The sequence below is a fragment of the Engystomops pustulosus genome, unplaced genomic scaffold (assembly GCF_040894005.1).
Source record: "Engystomops pustulosus unplaced genomic scaffold, aEngPut4.maternal MAT_SCAFFOLD_128, whole genome shotgun sequence".
Classification (NCBI taxonomy): Eukaryota; Metazoa; Chordata; class Amphibia; order Anura; family Leptodactylidae; genus Engystomops; species Engystomops pustulosus.
Window position 1 is genome coordinate 197,501 of NW_027285009.1, and position 16,553 is coordinate 214,053.

Consider the following 16,553-nt stretch of genomic DNA (forward strand, 5'->3'; position numbering starts at 1 on the left):
CACACAGGGAGGGAGGAGGAGAGAAGAGAGCGCACACACACACAGGGAGGGAGTAGGAGAGAAGAGAGCGCGCACACACACAGGGAGGGAGGAGGAGAGAAGAGAGCGCGCACACACACAGGGAGGGAGGAGGAGAGAAGAGAGCGCGCACACACACACGGAGGGAGGAGGAGAGAAGAGAGCACACACACAGGGAGGGAGGAGGAGAGAAGAGAGCACACACACACACACAGAGGGAGGGAGGGAGGAGAGAAGAGAGCGCACACACACACACACAGGGAGGGAGGAGGAGAGAAGAGAGCGCACACACACAGGGAGGGAGGAGGAGAGAAGAGAGCGCACACACACACACACAGGGAGGGAGGAGGAGAGAAGAGAGCGCACACACACACACACAGGGAGGGAGGAGGAGAGAAGAGAGCGCACACACACACACACAGGGAGGGAGGAGGAGAGAAGAGAGCGCACACACACACACACAGGGAGGGAGGAGGAGAGAAGAGAGCACACACACACAGGGAGGGAGGAGGAGATTAGAGAGCACACACACACACACACACACAGGGAGGGAGGAGGAGAGAAGAGAGCGCACACACACACAGGGAGGGAGGAGGAGAGAAGAGAGCACACACACACACACACACACAGGGAGGGAGGAGGAGAGAAGAGAGCGCGCACACACACACACATGGAGGGAGGAGGAGAGAGAGTGCACACACACACACGGAGGGAGGAGAGAAGAGAGCGCACACACACACACACACGGAGGGAGGAGGAGAGAAGAGAGCGCACACACACACACGGAGGGAGGAGGAGAGAAGAGAGCGCACACACACACACGGAGGGAGGAGGAGAGAAGAGAGCGCACACACACACACACGGAGGGAGGAGGAGAGAAGAGAGCGCACACACACACACGGAGGGAGGAGGAGAGAAGAGAGCGCGCACACACGGAGGGAGGAGGAGAGAAGAGAGCGCGCACACACGGAGGGAGGAGGAGAGAAGAGAGCGCACACACACGGAGGGAGGAGGAGAGAAGAGAGCGCACACACACACACACACGGAGGGAGGAGGAGAGAAGAGAGCGCACACACACACACACACGGAGGGAGGAGGAGAGAAGAGAGCGCACACACACACACACACGGAGGGAGGAGGAGAGAAGAGAGCGCACACACACACACACACACACACGGAGGGAGGAGGAGAGAAGAGAGCGCACACACACACACACACACGGAGGGAGGAGGAGAGAAGAGAGCGCACACACACACACACACACGGAGGGAGGAGGAGAGAAGAGAGCACACACACACACACGGAGGGAGGAGGAGAGAAGAGAGCGCACACACACACACACGGAGGGAGGAGGAGAGAAGAGAGCGCACACACACACACACGGAGGGAGGAGGAGAGAAGAGAGCGCACACACACACACACGGAGGGAGGAGGAGAGAAGAGAGCGCACACACACACACACACGGAGGGAGGAGGAGAGAAGAGAGCGCACACACACACACACACGGAGGGAGGAGGAGAGAAGAGAGCGCACACACACACACACACGGAGGGAGGAGGAGAGAAGAGAGCGCGCACACACACAGGGAGGGAGGAGGAGAGAAGAGAGCGCACACACACACACACACACAGGGAGGGAGGAGGAGAGAAGAGAGCGCACACACACACACACACACACAGGGAGGGAGGAGGAGAGAAGAGAGCGCACACACACACACACACACAGGGAGGGAGGAGGAGAGAAGAGAGCACACACACACACAGGGAGGGAGGAGGAGAGAAGAGAGCGCACACACACACAGGGAGGGAGGAGGAGAGAAGAGAGCGCACACACACACAGGGAGGGAGGAGGAGAGAAGAGAGCGCGCACACACACAGGGAGGGAGGAGGAGAGAAGAGAGCGCGCACACACACAGGGAGGGAGGAGGAGAGAAGAGAGCGCACACACACACAGGGAGGGAGGAGGAGAGAAGAGAGCGCACACACACACAGGGAGGGAGGAGGAGAGAAGAGAGCGCGCACACACACGGAGGGAGGAGGAGAGAAGAGAGCGCGCACACACACGGAGGGAGGAGGAGAGAAGAGAGCGCACACACACACGGAGGGAGGAGGAGAGAAGAGAGCGCACACACACACACGGGGGGAGGAGAGAAGAGAGCGCACACACACGGAGGGAGGAGAGAAGAGAGCGCACACACACGGAGGGAGGAGGAGAGAAGAGAGCGCACACACACGTTGGGAGAAGAAGGAGAGGAGAGTAGAGGAAAGAGCGTGCTCAGTGTCAGGTGTGGGGACAGTTCCCGCACATCACTTACCCATGTTTAAGGTCACAGTGATTATGTTCAGGGACATAGTGGAATCGGTCACACTGCTGAGTGAAGACGCCTGAAATACAAGAACAGTGACTATAGGCCGTGTGTGTGTGTGCACGGGGACCTCGCAGGTCTCTACACGCTGCTCACCCGGTCCAGACGTGGTGGGCGCTGCTTACGCCTTCGGCGGTGGCGCTTTAGCAGACGAGATGCGCTGCTCTGCTCTGTAGAGCTACTGAACCTAGAGGAGAAACAGAAGGGAACAATATGAAGCCCCAACCAGCAACCATGAGCAGGGCAAGGCTGGGAGCACAGGCAGGCGTGTAGTGTGAGGACAGAGCAGGGCAGGCTGGGAGCACAGAGCAGGCGTGTAGTGTGAGGACAGAGCAGGGCAGGCTGGGAGCACAGGCAGGCGTGTAGTGTGAGGACAGAGCAGGGCAGGCTGGGAGCACAGAGCAGGCGTGTAGTGTGAGGACAGAGCAGGGCAGGCTGGGAGCACAGAGCAGGCGTGTAGTGTGAGGACAGAGCAGGGCAGGCTGGGAGCACAGGCAGGCGTGTAGTGTGAGGACAGAGCAGGGCAGGCTGGGAGCACAGAGCAGGCGTGTAGTGTGAGGACAGAGCAGGGCAGGCTGGGAGCACAGAGCAGGCGTGTAGTGTGAGGACAGAGCAGGGCAGGCTGGGAGCACAGAGCAGGCGTGTAGTGTGAGGACAGAGCAGGGCAGGCTGGGAGCACAGGCAGGCGTGTAGTGTGAGGACAGAGCAGGGCAGGCTGGGAGCACAGGCAGGCGTGTAGTGTGAGGACATACCCCGCACATGCACATTAGTGTCCCATAGAGAACTGCAGGAGATGGGATGGGGAGTGGCGCGCAGTGGGAGCACAGAGCAGGCGCGCAGTGGGAGCACAGAGCAGGCGCGCAGTGGGAGCACAGAGCAGGCGCGCAGTGGGAGCACAGAGCAGGCGCGCAGTGGGAGCACAGAGCAGGCGCGCAGTGGGAGCACAGAGCAGGCGCGCAGTGGGAGCACAGAGCAGGCGCGCAGTGGGAGCACAGAGCAGGCGCGCAGTGGGAGCACAGAGCAGGCGCGCAGTGGGAGCACAGAGCAGGCGCGCAGTGGGAGCACAGAGCAGGCGCGCAGTGGGAGCACAGAGCAGGCGCGCAGTGGGAGCACAGAGCAGGCGCGCAGTGGGAGCACAGAGCAGGCGCGCAGTGGGAGCACATACCCCGCACATGCACATTAGTGTCCCATGGAGAGCTGCAGGAGATGAGAGAGAGGTTACTAGAGATGGGATGGGGAGTGATGCATGCTGGGAGCGCGGTCCGGTACCTGCTCATGGTGTCGTCCTCCTCAGAATCGCAGATGCTGGTCTCTATCTCGCTGGTCAGGAGGGTGGAAGACGACTCGTACCCGGACAGGTGGCGATCGCTGCGACCATTTACAGGCCGACCGACAGCTGCAACACAACAACCCCCATCATCATGAGAGGGAGGGACGCCGACCCCTGAGCTCCGCCCCCCCAGTGCTGCGAGGCCCTTCCCCTCACCAGGGTCTCCGCTCTCTCTCCTGCGTGGACGCTCTCGTCGTGTAGACACCACAGACTCGGTCTCCGTCTCCTGGTCCAGGTTCTCTGCGCTGTCAGACACGTGAGGGCTGGAACACAACAAGTCTCATCAATAAGTGCACGAGGGACACCCGGGGGGGGGATCACCCGAGGGGCAGCTGCACTCACTGGAAAGAGGGCGGCCGCGAGTCCCCAATGCCGCTGGTTCTCTCTGCAGGTGGTGGAGGCAGCGGGGGAGGTAGAGGGGGCGGCTCAGGCCGGACTTCTGCAGGAGGAAGGGGCGGAGCCTGCTCAGGAGGTGTGGCCTCAGCAGAAACCAGCTGCCAAGGAAAAACAAGGGTTAACAGCTTCATAATAGACGGGGGAGGGGATAATGATGGCGTCGCTTCTCAGACTCACCCAGGACACCACACGGCCATTAAAACACGGCAGCTTAGCGTTATCATCCGAGATCTCCTCCTTCACCACCCTGCGGACAACAACCAATCACACGTCACAACATGGCCGCCAGCAACAGCGTCACCCCCATTGCTCAACATGAGACGGATGGACGGGGTCTCCCGCTCACTACAGCAGGGGTTTACACAATCACCAAAGTATCAGCAGAAAACCTGATGGAGCCCAGAGGGGTCATCCCGACATCATAAGGGAGAGCCCAGGCACCGGAGCCCAGAGGGGTCATCCCGACATCATAAGGGAGAGCCCAGGCACCGGAGCCCAGAGGGGTCATCCCGACATCATAAGGGAGAGCCCAGGCACCGGAGCCCAGAGGGGTCATCCCGACATCATAAGGGAGAGCACAGGCGCCGGAGCCCAGAGGGGTCATCCCGACATCATAAGGGAGAGCACAGGCGCCGGAGCCCAGAGGGGTCATAGAGACATCATAAGGGAGAGCCCAGGCACCGGAGCCCAGAGGGGTCATCCCGACATCATAAGGGAGAGCACAGGCACCGGAGCCCAGAGGGGTCATCGCGACATCATAAGGGAGAGCCCAGGCACCGGAGCCCAGAGGGGTCATCGCGACATCATAAGGGAGAGCCCAGGCACCGGAGCCCAGAGGGGTCATCGCGACATCATAAGGGAGAGCACAGGCACCGGAGCCCAGAGGGGTCATCGCGACATCATAAGGGAGAGCACAGGCACCGGAGCCCAGAGGGGTCATCCCGACATCATAAGGGAGAGCCCAGGCACCGGAGCCCAGAGGGGTCATAGCGACATCATAAGGGAGAGCCCAGAGGGGTCATAGCGACATCATAAGGGAGAGCCCGGGCACCGGAGCCCAGAGGGGTCATAGCGACATCATAAGGGAGAGCCCAGGCACCGGAGCCAGAGGGGTCATCGCGACATCATAAGGGAGAGCCCAGGCACCGGAGCCCAGAGGGGTCATCGCGGACATCATAAGGGAGAGCCCAGGCACCGGAGCCCAGAGGGGTCATCGCGACATCATAAGGGAGAGCACAGGCACCGGAGCCCAGAGGGGTCATAGCGACATAAGGGAGAGCACAGGCACCGGAGCCCAGAGGGGTCATAGCGACATCATAAGGGAGAGCCCAGGCACCGGAGCCCAGAGGGGTCATAGAGACATCATAAGGGAGAGCCCAGGCACCGGAGCCCAGAGGGGTCATAGCGACATCATAAGGGAGAGCCCAGGCACCGGAGCCCAGAGGGGTCATAGCGACATCATAAGCGAGAGCCCAGGCACCGGAGCCCAGAGGGGTCATCGCGACATCATAAGGGAGAGCCCAGGCACCGGAGCCCAGAGGGGTCATCGCGACATCATAAGGGAGAGCCCAGGCACCGGAGCCCAGAGGGGTCATCGCGACATCATAAGGGAGAGCACAGGCACCGGAGCCCAGAGGGGTCATAGCGAGATCATAAGGGAGAGCCCAGGCACCGGAGCCCAGAGGGGTCATAGCGACATCATAAGGGAGAGCCCAGGCACCGGAGCCCAGAGGGGTCATAGCGACATCATAAGGGAGAGCACAGGCACCGGAGCCCAGAGGGGTCATCGCGACATCATAAGGGAGAGCACAGGCACCGGAGCCCAGAGGGGTCATCCCGACATCATAAGGGAGAGCCCAGGCACCGGAGCCCAGAGGGGTCATCGCGACATCATAAGGGAGAGCCCAGGCACCGGAGCCCAGAGGGGTCATCGCGACATCATAAGGGAGAGCACAGGCACCGGAGCCCAGAGGGGTCATCGCGACATCATAAGGGAGAGCACAGGCACCGGAGCCCAGAGGGTCATCCCGACATCATAAGGGAGAGCCCAGGCACCGGAGCCCAGAGGGGTCATAGCGACATCATTAAGGGAGAGCACAGGCGCCGGAGCCCAGAGGGGTCATAGCGACATCATAAGGGAGAACCCAGGCGCCGGAGCCCAGAGGGGTCATAGCGACATCATAAGGGAGAGCCCAGGCGCCGGAGCCCAGAGGGGTCATAGCGACATCATAAGGGAGAGCCCAGGCGCCGGAGCCCAGAGGGGTCATAGCGACATCATAAGGGAGAGCCCAGGCACCGGAGCCCAGAGGGGTCATAGCGACATCATAAGGGAGAGCCCAGGCACCGGAGCCCAGAGGGGTCATAGCGACATCATAAGGGAGAGCCCAGGCACCGGAGCCCAGAGGGCAGTATACACCGGAGGGGGGGAGGCAGTATACACCAGGGGGGGGGGGGGGCAGTATACACCAGGGGGGGGGGGAGGCAGTATACACCAGGGGGGGGGGGGGGAGGCAGTATACACCAGGGGGGGGGGGAAGGCAGTATACACCAGGGGGGGGGGAAGGCAGTATACACCAGGGGGGGGGGGGGGGGAGGCAGTATACACCAGGGGGGGGGGGGGGGGAGGCAGTATACACCAGGGGGGGGGGGGGAGGCAGTATACACCGGGGGGGGGGAGGCAGTATACACCGGGGGGGGGGGGGGGGGAGGCAGTATACACCGGGGGGGGGGGGGGGGGGGAGGCAGTATACACCGGGGGGGGGGGGGGCGGGAGGCAGTATACACCAGGGGGGGGGAGGCAGTATACACCGGGGGGGGGGGGCAGTATAAACCCGGGGGGGGACGAGGCAGTATACACCGGGGGGGGGGGAGGGAGGCAGTATACACCGGGGGGGGGGGGGGGGGGAGGCAGTATACACCAGGGGGGGGGGGAGAGGCAGTATACACCAGGGGGGGGGGGGAGGCAGTATACACCGGGGGGGGGGAGGCAGTATACACCGGGGGGGGGGGGGGGGGGGGGGGGGAGGCAGTATACACCGGGGGGGGGGGGGAGGCAGTATACACCAGGGGGGGGGGAGAGGCAGTATACACCGGGGGGGGGAGGCAGTATACACCGGGGGGGGGGAGGCAGTATACACCGGGGGGGGGGGGGGGAGGCAGTATACACCGGGGGGGGGGGGGGGAGGCAGTATACACCGGGGGGGGGGGAGGCAGTATACACCGGGGGGGGGGGGGGGAGGCAGTATACACCGGGGGGGGGGGAGAGGCAGTATACACCAGGGGGGGGGGAGAGGCAGTATACACCGGGGGGGGGGGGGGGATAGGCAGTATACACCGGGGGGGGGGGGGGGGAGGCAGTATACACCGGGGGGGGGGGGGGGGAGGCAGTATACACCAGGGGGGGGGAGGCAGTATACACCAGGGGGGAGGGAGGCAGTATACACCAGGGGGGGGGGGGAGAGTATACACCGGGGGGGGGGGGGGGGAGGCAGTATACACCAGGGGGGGGGGGGGAGGCAGTATACACCAGGGGGGAGGCAGGCAGTATACACCAGGGGGGGGGGGAGGCAGTATACACCAGGGGGAGGGGGAGGCAGTATACACCAGGGGGGGGGGAGGCAGTATACACCAGGGGGGGAGGCAGGCAGTATACACCAGGGGGGGAGGCAGGCAGTATACACCAGGGGGGGAGGCAGGCAGTATACACCAGGGGGGGAGGCAGGCAGTATACACCAGGGGGGGAGGCAGGCAGTATACACCAGGGGGGGGGGAGGCAGTATACACCAGGGGGGGAGGCAGTATACACCAGGGGGGGAGGCAGTATACACCAGGGGGGGAGGCAGTATACACCAGGGGGGGAGGCAGTATACACCAGGGGGGGAGGCAGTATACACCAGGGGGGGAGGCAGTATACACCAGGGGGGGGAGGCAGTATACACCAGGGGGGGAGGCAGTATACACCAGGGGGGGAGGCAGTATACACCAGGGGGGGAGGCAGTATACACCAGGGGGGAGGCAGTATACACCAGGGGGGGAGGCAGTATACACCAGGGGGGGAGGCAGTATACACCAGGGGGGGAGGCAGTATACACCAGGGGGGAGGCAGTATACACCGGGGGGGAGGCAGTATACACCAGGGGGGGGAGGCAGTATACACCGGGGGGGGAGGCAGTATACACCGGGGGGGGAGGCAGTATACACCGGGGGGGGAGGCAGTATACACCGGGGGGGGAGGCAGCATACACCGGGGGGGGGGAAGGCAGTATACACCGGGGGGGGGGGGGGGAGGCAGTATACACCGGGGGGGGGGGGGAAGGCAGTATACACCGGGGGGGGGGGCAGTATACACCGGGGGGGGGGCAGTATACACCAGGGGGGGGAGGCAGTATACACCGGGGGGGGGGAGGCAGTATACACCGGGGGGGGGGAGGCAGTATACACCGGGGGGGGGGGGGGGGGAGGCAGTATACACCGGGGGGGGGGGGGGGAGGCAGTATACACCGGGGGGGGGGGGGGAGGCAGTATACACCGGGGGGGGGGGAGGCAGTATACACCGGGGGGGGGGGGAGGCAGTATACACCGGGGGGGGGGGGAGGCAGTATACACCGGGGGGGGGGGGGGGGAGGCAGTATACACCGGGGGGGGAGGCAGTATACACCGGGGGGGGGGGCAGTATACACCGGGGGGGGGGGCAGTATACACCGGGGGGGGAGGGGCAGTATACACCGGGGGGGGGGCAGTATACACCGGGAGGGGCGCTGGTCGGATATCGGGGGCACCGGTCACACCGTCTCATTCGCAGCCGTTACCCGAAGTCCTGGTCCATGGCCTTGAAGAAGTACTTGGCGTGCCCGCGGCCCAGCGCCGCCTTGAAGTCGCGCAGTCGGATGTCGGCGGCCGGCACGGGCACCTTCACCAGGTAGGGCGTCTCCTCCTCGTCCAGGTGATAGATCACCTTGGTCTCCCCCATCGTGAGGCCTAGCGGAGCCCGGAGCCGCGGCCTCGATTACCTCCCGCACCGCCGCGTCCCGGAGCTAGCGTCTGACGTCAGAACGTACACGCAGCAGGGCGGGACACCAAGAGCATGGAGCCCGCCCACAGCCATGTAGAGCGCGCGTACAGCTCCGCCCACCGGATAAACCACGCCCAGCACCAGAGAAAAACACACGAGGTATCCAGTCACAGCAGCGACCACGCCCGCCTCATTTACATCGAGAAACCACGCCTACAGCACGGAAAACAACACAGAAGAGCACCGCCCACTTCACAGAGGAGGAGGAGACTCCCGAAAATGAGGAGGAGGAGGAGACTCCCGAAAATGAGGAGGAGACCCCAGAAACTGAGGAGGAGGAGGAGACTCCAGAAACTGAGGAGGAGGAGACCCCAGAAACTGAGGAGGAGGAGGAGACCCCAGAAACTGAGGAGGAGGAGGAGACCCCCGAGACTGAGGAGGAGGAGGAGACCCCAGAAACTGAGGAGGAGGAGGAGACTCCAGAAACTGAGGAGGAGGAGACCCCAGAAACTGAGGAGGAGGAGGAGACCCCAGAAACTGAGGAGGAGGAGGAGACCCCAGAAACTGAGGAGGAGGAGGAGACCCCCGAGACTGAGGAGGAGTAGGAGAACCCAGAAACTGAGGAGGAGTAGGAGACCCCCGAGACTGAGGAGGAGTAGGAGAACCCAGAAACTGAGGAGGAGGAGACCCCAGAAACTGAGGAGGAGGAGGAGACCCCAGAAACTGAGGAGGAGGAGGAGACTCCAGAAACTGAGGAGGAGGAGACCCCAGAAACTGAGGAGGAGGAGACCCCAGAAACTGAGGAGGAGGAGGAGACCCCAGAAACTGAGGAGGAGGAGGAGACTCCAGAAACTGAGGAGGAGGAGACCCCAGAAACTGAGGAGGAGGAGACCCCAGAAACTGAGGAGGAGGAGACCCCAGAAACTGAGGAGGAGGAGACCCCAGAAACTGAGGAGGAGGAGACCCCAGAAACTGAGGAGGAGACCCCAGAAACTGAGGAGGAGGAGGAGACCCCAGAAACTGAGGAGGAGACCCCAGAAACTGAGGAGGAGGAGGAGACCCCAGAAACTGAGGAGGAGGAGGAGACCCCAGAAACGGAGGAGGAGGAGACCCCAGAAACTGAGGAGGAGGAGACCCCAGAAACTGAGGAGGAGTAGGAGACCCCAGAAACTGAGGAGGAGACCCCAGAAACTGAGGAGGAGGAGGAGACCCCAGAAACTGAGGAGGAGGAGGAGACCCCAGAAACTGAGGAGGAGGAGGAGACCCCAGAAACTGAGGAGGAGGAGACCCCAGAAACGGAGGAGGAGGAGACCCCAGAAACTGAGGAGGAGGAGACCCCAGAAACTGAGGAGGAGTAGGAGACCCCAGAAACTGAGGAGGAGGAGGAGACCCCAGAAACTGAGGAGGAGACCCCAGAAACTGAGGAGGAGACCCCAGAAACTGAGGAGGAGGAGGAGACCCCAGAAACTGAGGAGGAGGAGGAGACCCCAGAAACTGAGGAGGAGGAGGAGACCCCAGAAACTGAGGAGGAGACCCCAGAAACTGGGGAGAAGGAGGAGACCCCAGAAACTGAGGAGGAGTAGGAGAACCCAGAAACTGAGGAGGAGGAGGAGACCCCAGAAACTGAGGAGAAGGAGGAGACCCCAGAAACTGAGGAGGAGGAGACCCCAGAAACTGAGGAGGAGGAGGAGACCCTAGAAACTGAGGAGGAGGAGGAGACCCCAGAAACGGAGGAGGAGACCCCAGAAACTGAGGAGGAGACCCCAGAAACTGAGGAGGAGGAGACCCCCGAGACTGAGGAGGAGGAGGAGACCCCAGAAAATGAGGAGGAGGAGACCCCAGAAACTGAGGAGGAGGAGGAGACTCCAGAAACTGAGGAGGAGTAGGAGACCCCAGAAAATGAGGAGGAGGAGGAGACCCCCGAGACTGAGGAGGAGACCCCAGAAACTGAGGAGGAGGAGGAGACCCCAGAAACTGAGGAGGAGACCCCAGAAACTGAGGAGGAGGAGGAGACCCCAGAAACTGAGGAGGAGGAGGAGACCCCAGAAACTGAGGAGGAGGAGGCCCCAGAAACTGAGGAGGAGTAGGAGACCCCAGAAACTGAGGAGGAGGAGACCCCAGAAACTGAGGAGGAGACCCCAGAAACTGAGGAGGAGGAGGAGACCCCCGAGACTGAGGAGGAGGAGGAGACCCCAGAAAATGAGGAGGAGGTGACCCCAGAAACTGAGGAGGAGGAGGAGAATCCAGAAACTGAGGAGGAGTAGGAGACCCCAGAAAATGAGGAGGAGGAGGAGACCCCCGAGACTGAGGAGGAGACCCCAGAAACTGAGGAGGAGTAGGAGACCCCCGAGACTGAGGAGGAGGAGACCCCAGAAACTGAGGAGGAGACCCCAGAAACTGAGGAGGAGGAGGAGACCCCAGAAACTGAGGAGGAGGAGGAGACCCCAGAAACTGAGGAGGAGGAGGAGACCCCAGAAACTGAGGAGGAGTAGTAGACACCAGAAACTGAGGAGGAGGAGGAGACCCCAGAAACTGAGGAGGAGGAGGAGACACCAGAAACTGAGGAGGAGGAGACCCCAAAAACTGAGGAGGAGGAGGAGACTCCCGAAAATAAGGAGAAGGAGGAGACCCCAGAAACTGAGGAGGAGGAGGAGACCCCAGAAACTGAGGAGGAGGAGACCCCAGAAACTGAGGAGGAGGAGACCCCAGAAACTGAGGAGGAGGAGACCCCAGAAACTGAGGAGGAGACCCCCGAGATTGAGGAGGAGGAGACCCCAGAAACTGAGGAGGAGGAGACCCCAGAAACTGAGGAGGAGGAGACCCCCGAGATTGAGGAGGAGGAGGAGACCCCAGAAACTGAGGAGGAGGAGACCCCAGAAACTGAGGAGGAGGAGACCCCAGAAACTGAGGAGGAGACCCCAGAAACTGAGGAGGAGGAGGAGACCCCCGAGATTGAGGAGGAGGAGACCCCCGAAACTGAGGAGGAGGAGACCCCAGAAACTGAGGAGGAGGAGAGACCCCGGAAACTGGGGAGAAGGAGGAGACCCCAGAAACTGAGGAGGAGGAGACCCCAGAAACTGAGGAGGAGGAGACCCCCGAGACTGAGGAGGAGGAGACCCCCGAGACTGAGGAGGAGGAGACCCCAGAAACCGAGGAGGAGGAGACCCCAGAAACTGAGGAGGAGGAGACCCCCGAGACGGAGGAGGAGGAGACCCCAGAAACCGAGGAGGAGGAGATCCCAGAAACTTAGGAGGAGGAGGAGGAGACCCCAGAAACCGAGGAGGAGGAGATCCCAGAAACTTAGGAGGAGGAGGAGATCCCAGAAACTTAGGAGGAGGAGGAGACCCCAGAAACTTAGAAGGAGGAGGAGACCCCAGAAACTTAGGAGGAGGAGGAGACCCCAGAAACTTAGGAGGAGGAGGAGACCCCAGAAACTTAGGAGGAGGAGGAGACCCCAGAAACTGAGCTGGAGACTACCAGACACATCCTGTATACAGCCAGTACTACCTCAGCCCAGATACTACCAGACACATCCTGTATACAGCCAGTACTACCTCAGCCCAGCTACTACCAGACACATCCTGTATACAGCCAGTACTACCTCAGCCCAGCTACTACCAGACACATCCTGTATACAGCCAGTACTACCTCAGCCCAGCTACTACCAGACACATCCTGTATACAGCCAGTACTACCTCAGCCCGGCTACTACCAGACACACCCTGTATACAGCCAGTACTACCTCAGCCCGGCTAATACCAGACACATCCTGTATACAGCCAGTACTACCTCAGCCCGGCTACTACCAGACACATCCTGTATACAGCCAGTACTACCTCAGCCCGGCTACTACCAGACACATCCTGTATACAGCCGGTAATACCTCAGCCCAGCTACTACCAGACACATCCTGTATACAGCCAGTACTACCTCAGCCCGGCTACTACCAGACAAATCCTGTATACAGCCGGTAATACCTCAGCCCAGCTACTACCAGACACATCCTGTATACAGCCACTACTACCTCAGACCTGCTACTACCAGACACATCCTGTATACAGCCAGTACTACCTCAGCCCGGCTACTACCAGACACATCCTGTATACAGCCAGTACTACCTCAGCCCAGCTACTACCAGACACATCCTGTATACAGCCAGTACTACCTCAGCCCAGCTACTACCAGACACATCCTGTATACAGCCAGTACTACCTCAGCCCAGCTACTACCAGACACATCCTGTATACAGCCAGTACTACCTCAGCCCAGCTACTACCAGACACATCCTGTATACAGCCAGTACTACCTCAGCCCAGCTACTACCAGACACATCCTGTATACAGCCAGTACTACCTCAGCCCAACTACTACCAGACACATCCTGTATACAGCCCGTACTAGCTCAGCCCGGCTACTACCAGACACATCCTGTATACAGCCAGTACTACCTCAGCCCGGCTACTACCAGACACATCCTGTATAAAGCCAGTACTACCTCAGCCCGGCTACTACCAGACACATCCTGTATACAGCCAGTACTACCTCAGCCCGGCTACTACCAGACACATCCTGTATACAGCCAGTACTATCTCAGCCCAGCTACTACCAGACACATCCTGTATACAGCCAGTACTACCTCAGCCCGGCTACTACCAGACACATCCTGTATACAGCCAGTACTACCTCAGCCCAGCTACTACCAGACACATCCTGTATACAGCCAGCACTACCTCAGCCCAGCTACTACCAGACACACCCTGTATACAGCCAGTACTACCTCAGCCCAGCTACTACCAGACACATCCTGTATACAGCCAGTACTACCTCAGCCCAGCTACTACCAGACACATCCTGTATACAGCCAGTACTACCTCAGCCCAGCTACTACCAGAGACATCCTGTATACAGCCAGTACAACCTCAGCCCTGCTACTACCAGACACATCCTGTATACAGCCAGTACTACCTCAGCCCGGCTACTACCAGACACATCCTGTATACAGCCAGTACTACCTCAGCCCTGCTACTACCAGACACATCCTGTATACAGCCAGTACTACCTCAGCCCAGCTACTACCAGACACATCCTGTATACAGCCAGTACTACCTCAGCCCGGCTACTACCAGACACATTCTGTATACTGCCAGTACTACCTCAGCCTAGCTACTACCAGACACATCCTGTATACAGCCAGTACTACCAGACACCTCCTGTATACAGCCCAGCTACTACCAGACACATCCTGTATACAGCCAGTACTACCTCAGCCCGGCTACTACCAGACACATCCTGTATACAGCCAGTACTACCTCAGCCCGGCTACTACCAGACACATCCTGTACACAGCCAGCACTACCTCAGCCCAGCTACTAACAGACACATCCTGTATATAGCCAGTACTACCTCAGCCCGTCTACAACCAGACACATCCTGTATACAGCCAGTACTTCCTCAGCCCAGCTACTACCAGACACATCCTGTATACAGCCAGTACTACCTCAGCCAGCTACTACCAGACACATCCTGTATACAGCCAGTACTACCTCAGCCCAGCTACTACCAGACACATCCTGTATACAGCCAGTACTACCTCAGCCCAGCTACTACTAGACACATCCTGTATACAGCCAGTACTACCTCAGCCCGGCTACTACCAGACACATCCTGTATACAGCCAGTACTACCTCAGCCCTGCTCCTACCAGACACATCCTGTATACAGCCAGTACTACCTCAGCCCGGCTACTACCAGACACATCCTGTATACAGCCAGTACTACCTCAGCCCTGCTACCACCAGACACATCCTGTATACAGCCAGTACTACCTCAGCCCTGCTACTACCAGACACATCCTGTATACAGCCAGTACTACCTCAGCCCAGCTACTACCAGACACATCCTGTATACAGCCAGTACTACCTCAGCCCAGCTACTAACAGACACATCCTGTATACAGCCAGTACTATCTCAGCCCAGCTACTACCAGACACATCCTGTATACAGCCAGTACTACCTCAGCCCAGCTACTACCAGACACATCCTGTATACAGCCAGTACTACCTCAGCCCAGCTACTACCAGACACATCCTGTATACAGCCAGTACTACCTCAGCCCGGCTACTACCAGACACATCCTGTATACAGCCAGTACTACCTCAGCCCAGCTACTACCAGACAAATCCTGTATACAGCCAGTACTACCTCAGCCCGGCTACTACCAGACACATCCTGTATACAGCCAGTACTACCTCAGCCCAACTACTACCAGACACATCCTATATACAGCCAGTACTAACTCAGCCCAGCTAATACCAGACACATCCTGTATAAAGCCAGTACTAACTCAGCCCGGCTACTACCAGACACATCCTGTATACAGCCAGTACTACCTCAGCCCAGCTACTACCAGACACATCCTGTATACAGCCAGTACTACCTCAGCCCAGCTACTACCAGACACATCCTGTATACAGCCAGTACTACCTCAGCCCAGCTACTACCAGACACATCCTGTATACAGCCAGTACTACCTCAGCCCGGCTACTACCAGACACATCCTGTATACAGCCAGTACTACCTCAGCCTAGCTACTACCAGACACATCCTGTATACAGCCAGTACTACCTCAGCCCGGCTACTACCAGACACATCCTGTATACAGCCAGTACTACCTCAGCCCGGCTACTACCAGACACATCCTGTATACAGCCAGTACTACCTCAGCCCAGCTACTACCAGACACATACTATATAAAGCCAGTACTACCTCAGCCCAGCTACTACCAGACACATCCTTTATACAGCCAGTACTACCTCAGCCTGGCTAATAACAGACACATCCTGTATACAGCCAGTACTACCTCAGCCCGGCTACTACCAGACACATCCTGTATACAGCCAGTACTACCTCAGCCCGGCTAATACCAGACACATCCTGTATACAGCCAGTACTACCTCAGCCCAGCTACTACCAGACACATCCTGTATACAGCCAGTACTACCTCAGACCGGCTACTACCAGACACATCCTGTATACAGCCAGTACTACCTCAGCCCGGCTACTACCAGACACATCCTGTATACAGCCAGTACTACCACAGCCCCGCTACTACCAGACACATCCTATATACAGCCAGTACTACCTCAGCCCAGATACTACCAGACACATCCTATATACAGCCAGTACTACCTCAGCCCGGCTACTACCAGACACATCCTGTATACAGCCAGTACTACCTCAGCCCAGCTACTACCAGACACATCCTGTATACAGCCAGTACTACCTCAGCCCAGCTACTACCAGACACATCCTGTATACAGCCAGTACTACCTCAGCCCAGCTACTACCAGACACATCCTGTATACAGCCAGTACTATCTCAGCCCGGCTACTACCAGACACATCCTGTATACAGCCAGTACTACCTCAGCCCAG

General features: G+C 59.7%; 1 protein-coding gene across 2 annotated transcripts in view; it reads right to left on the reverse strand.

The window, feature by feature from the left end:
* LOC140108413 (segment polarity protein dishevelled homolog DVL-2-like) overlaps positions 1-9,243 on the reverse strand; it is a 22,761-nt gene extending 13,518 nt beyond the window's left edge. Inside the window, exons 1-7 of one of the 2 annotated variants that reach the window (XM_072131722.1) lie at positions 8,919-9,241; positions 4,288-4,357; positions 4,057-4,208; positions 3,871-3,977; positions 3,654-3,780; positions 2,481-2,571; positions 2,334-2,403 (exon numbers count right to left, since the gene is read on the reverse strand). In XM_072131722.1, coding sequence (XP_071987823.1) covers positions 2,334-2,403; positions 2,481-2,571; positions 3,654-3,780; positions 3,871-3,977; positions 4,057-4,208; positions 4,288-4,357; positions 8,919-9,079 — 778 coding nt within the window. In that variant the 5' untranslated portion in view covers positions 9,080-9,241. Of the gene's footprint in view, positions 1-2,333; positions 2,404-2,480; positions 2,572-3,653; positions 3,978-4,056; positions 4,209-4,287; positions 4,358-8,918 lie in introns of both variants that reach the window. The other variant, XM_072131721.1, reaches the window with a different exon arrangement.
* Between the last annotated feature and the right edge of the window lie 7,310 nt (positions 9,244-16,553).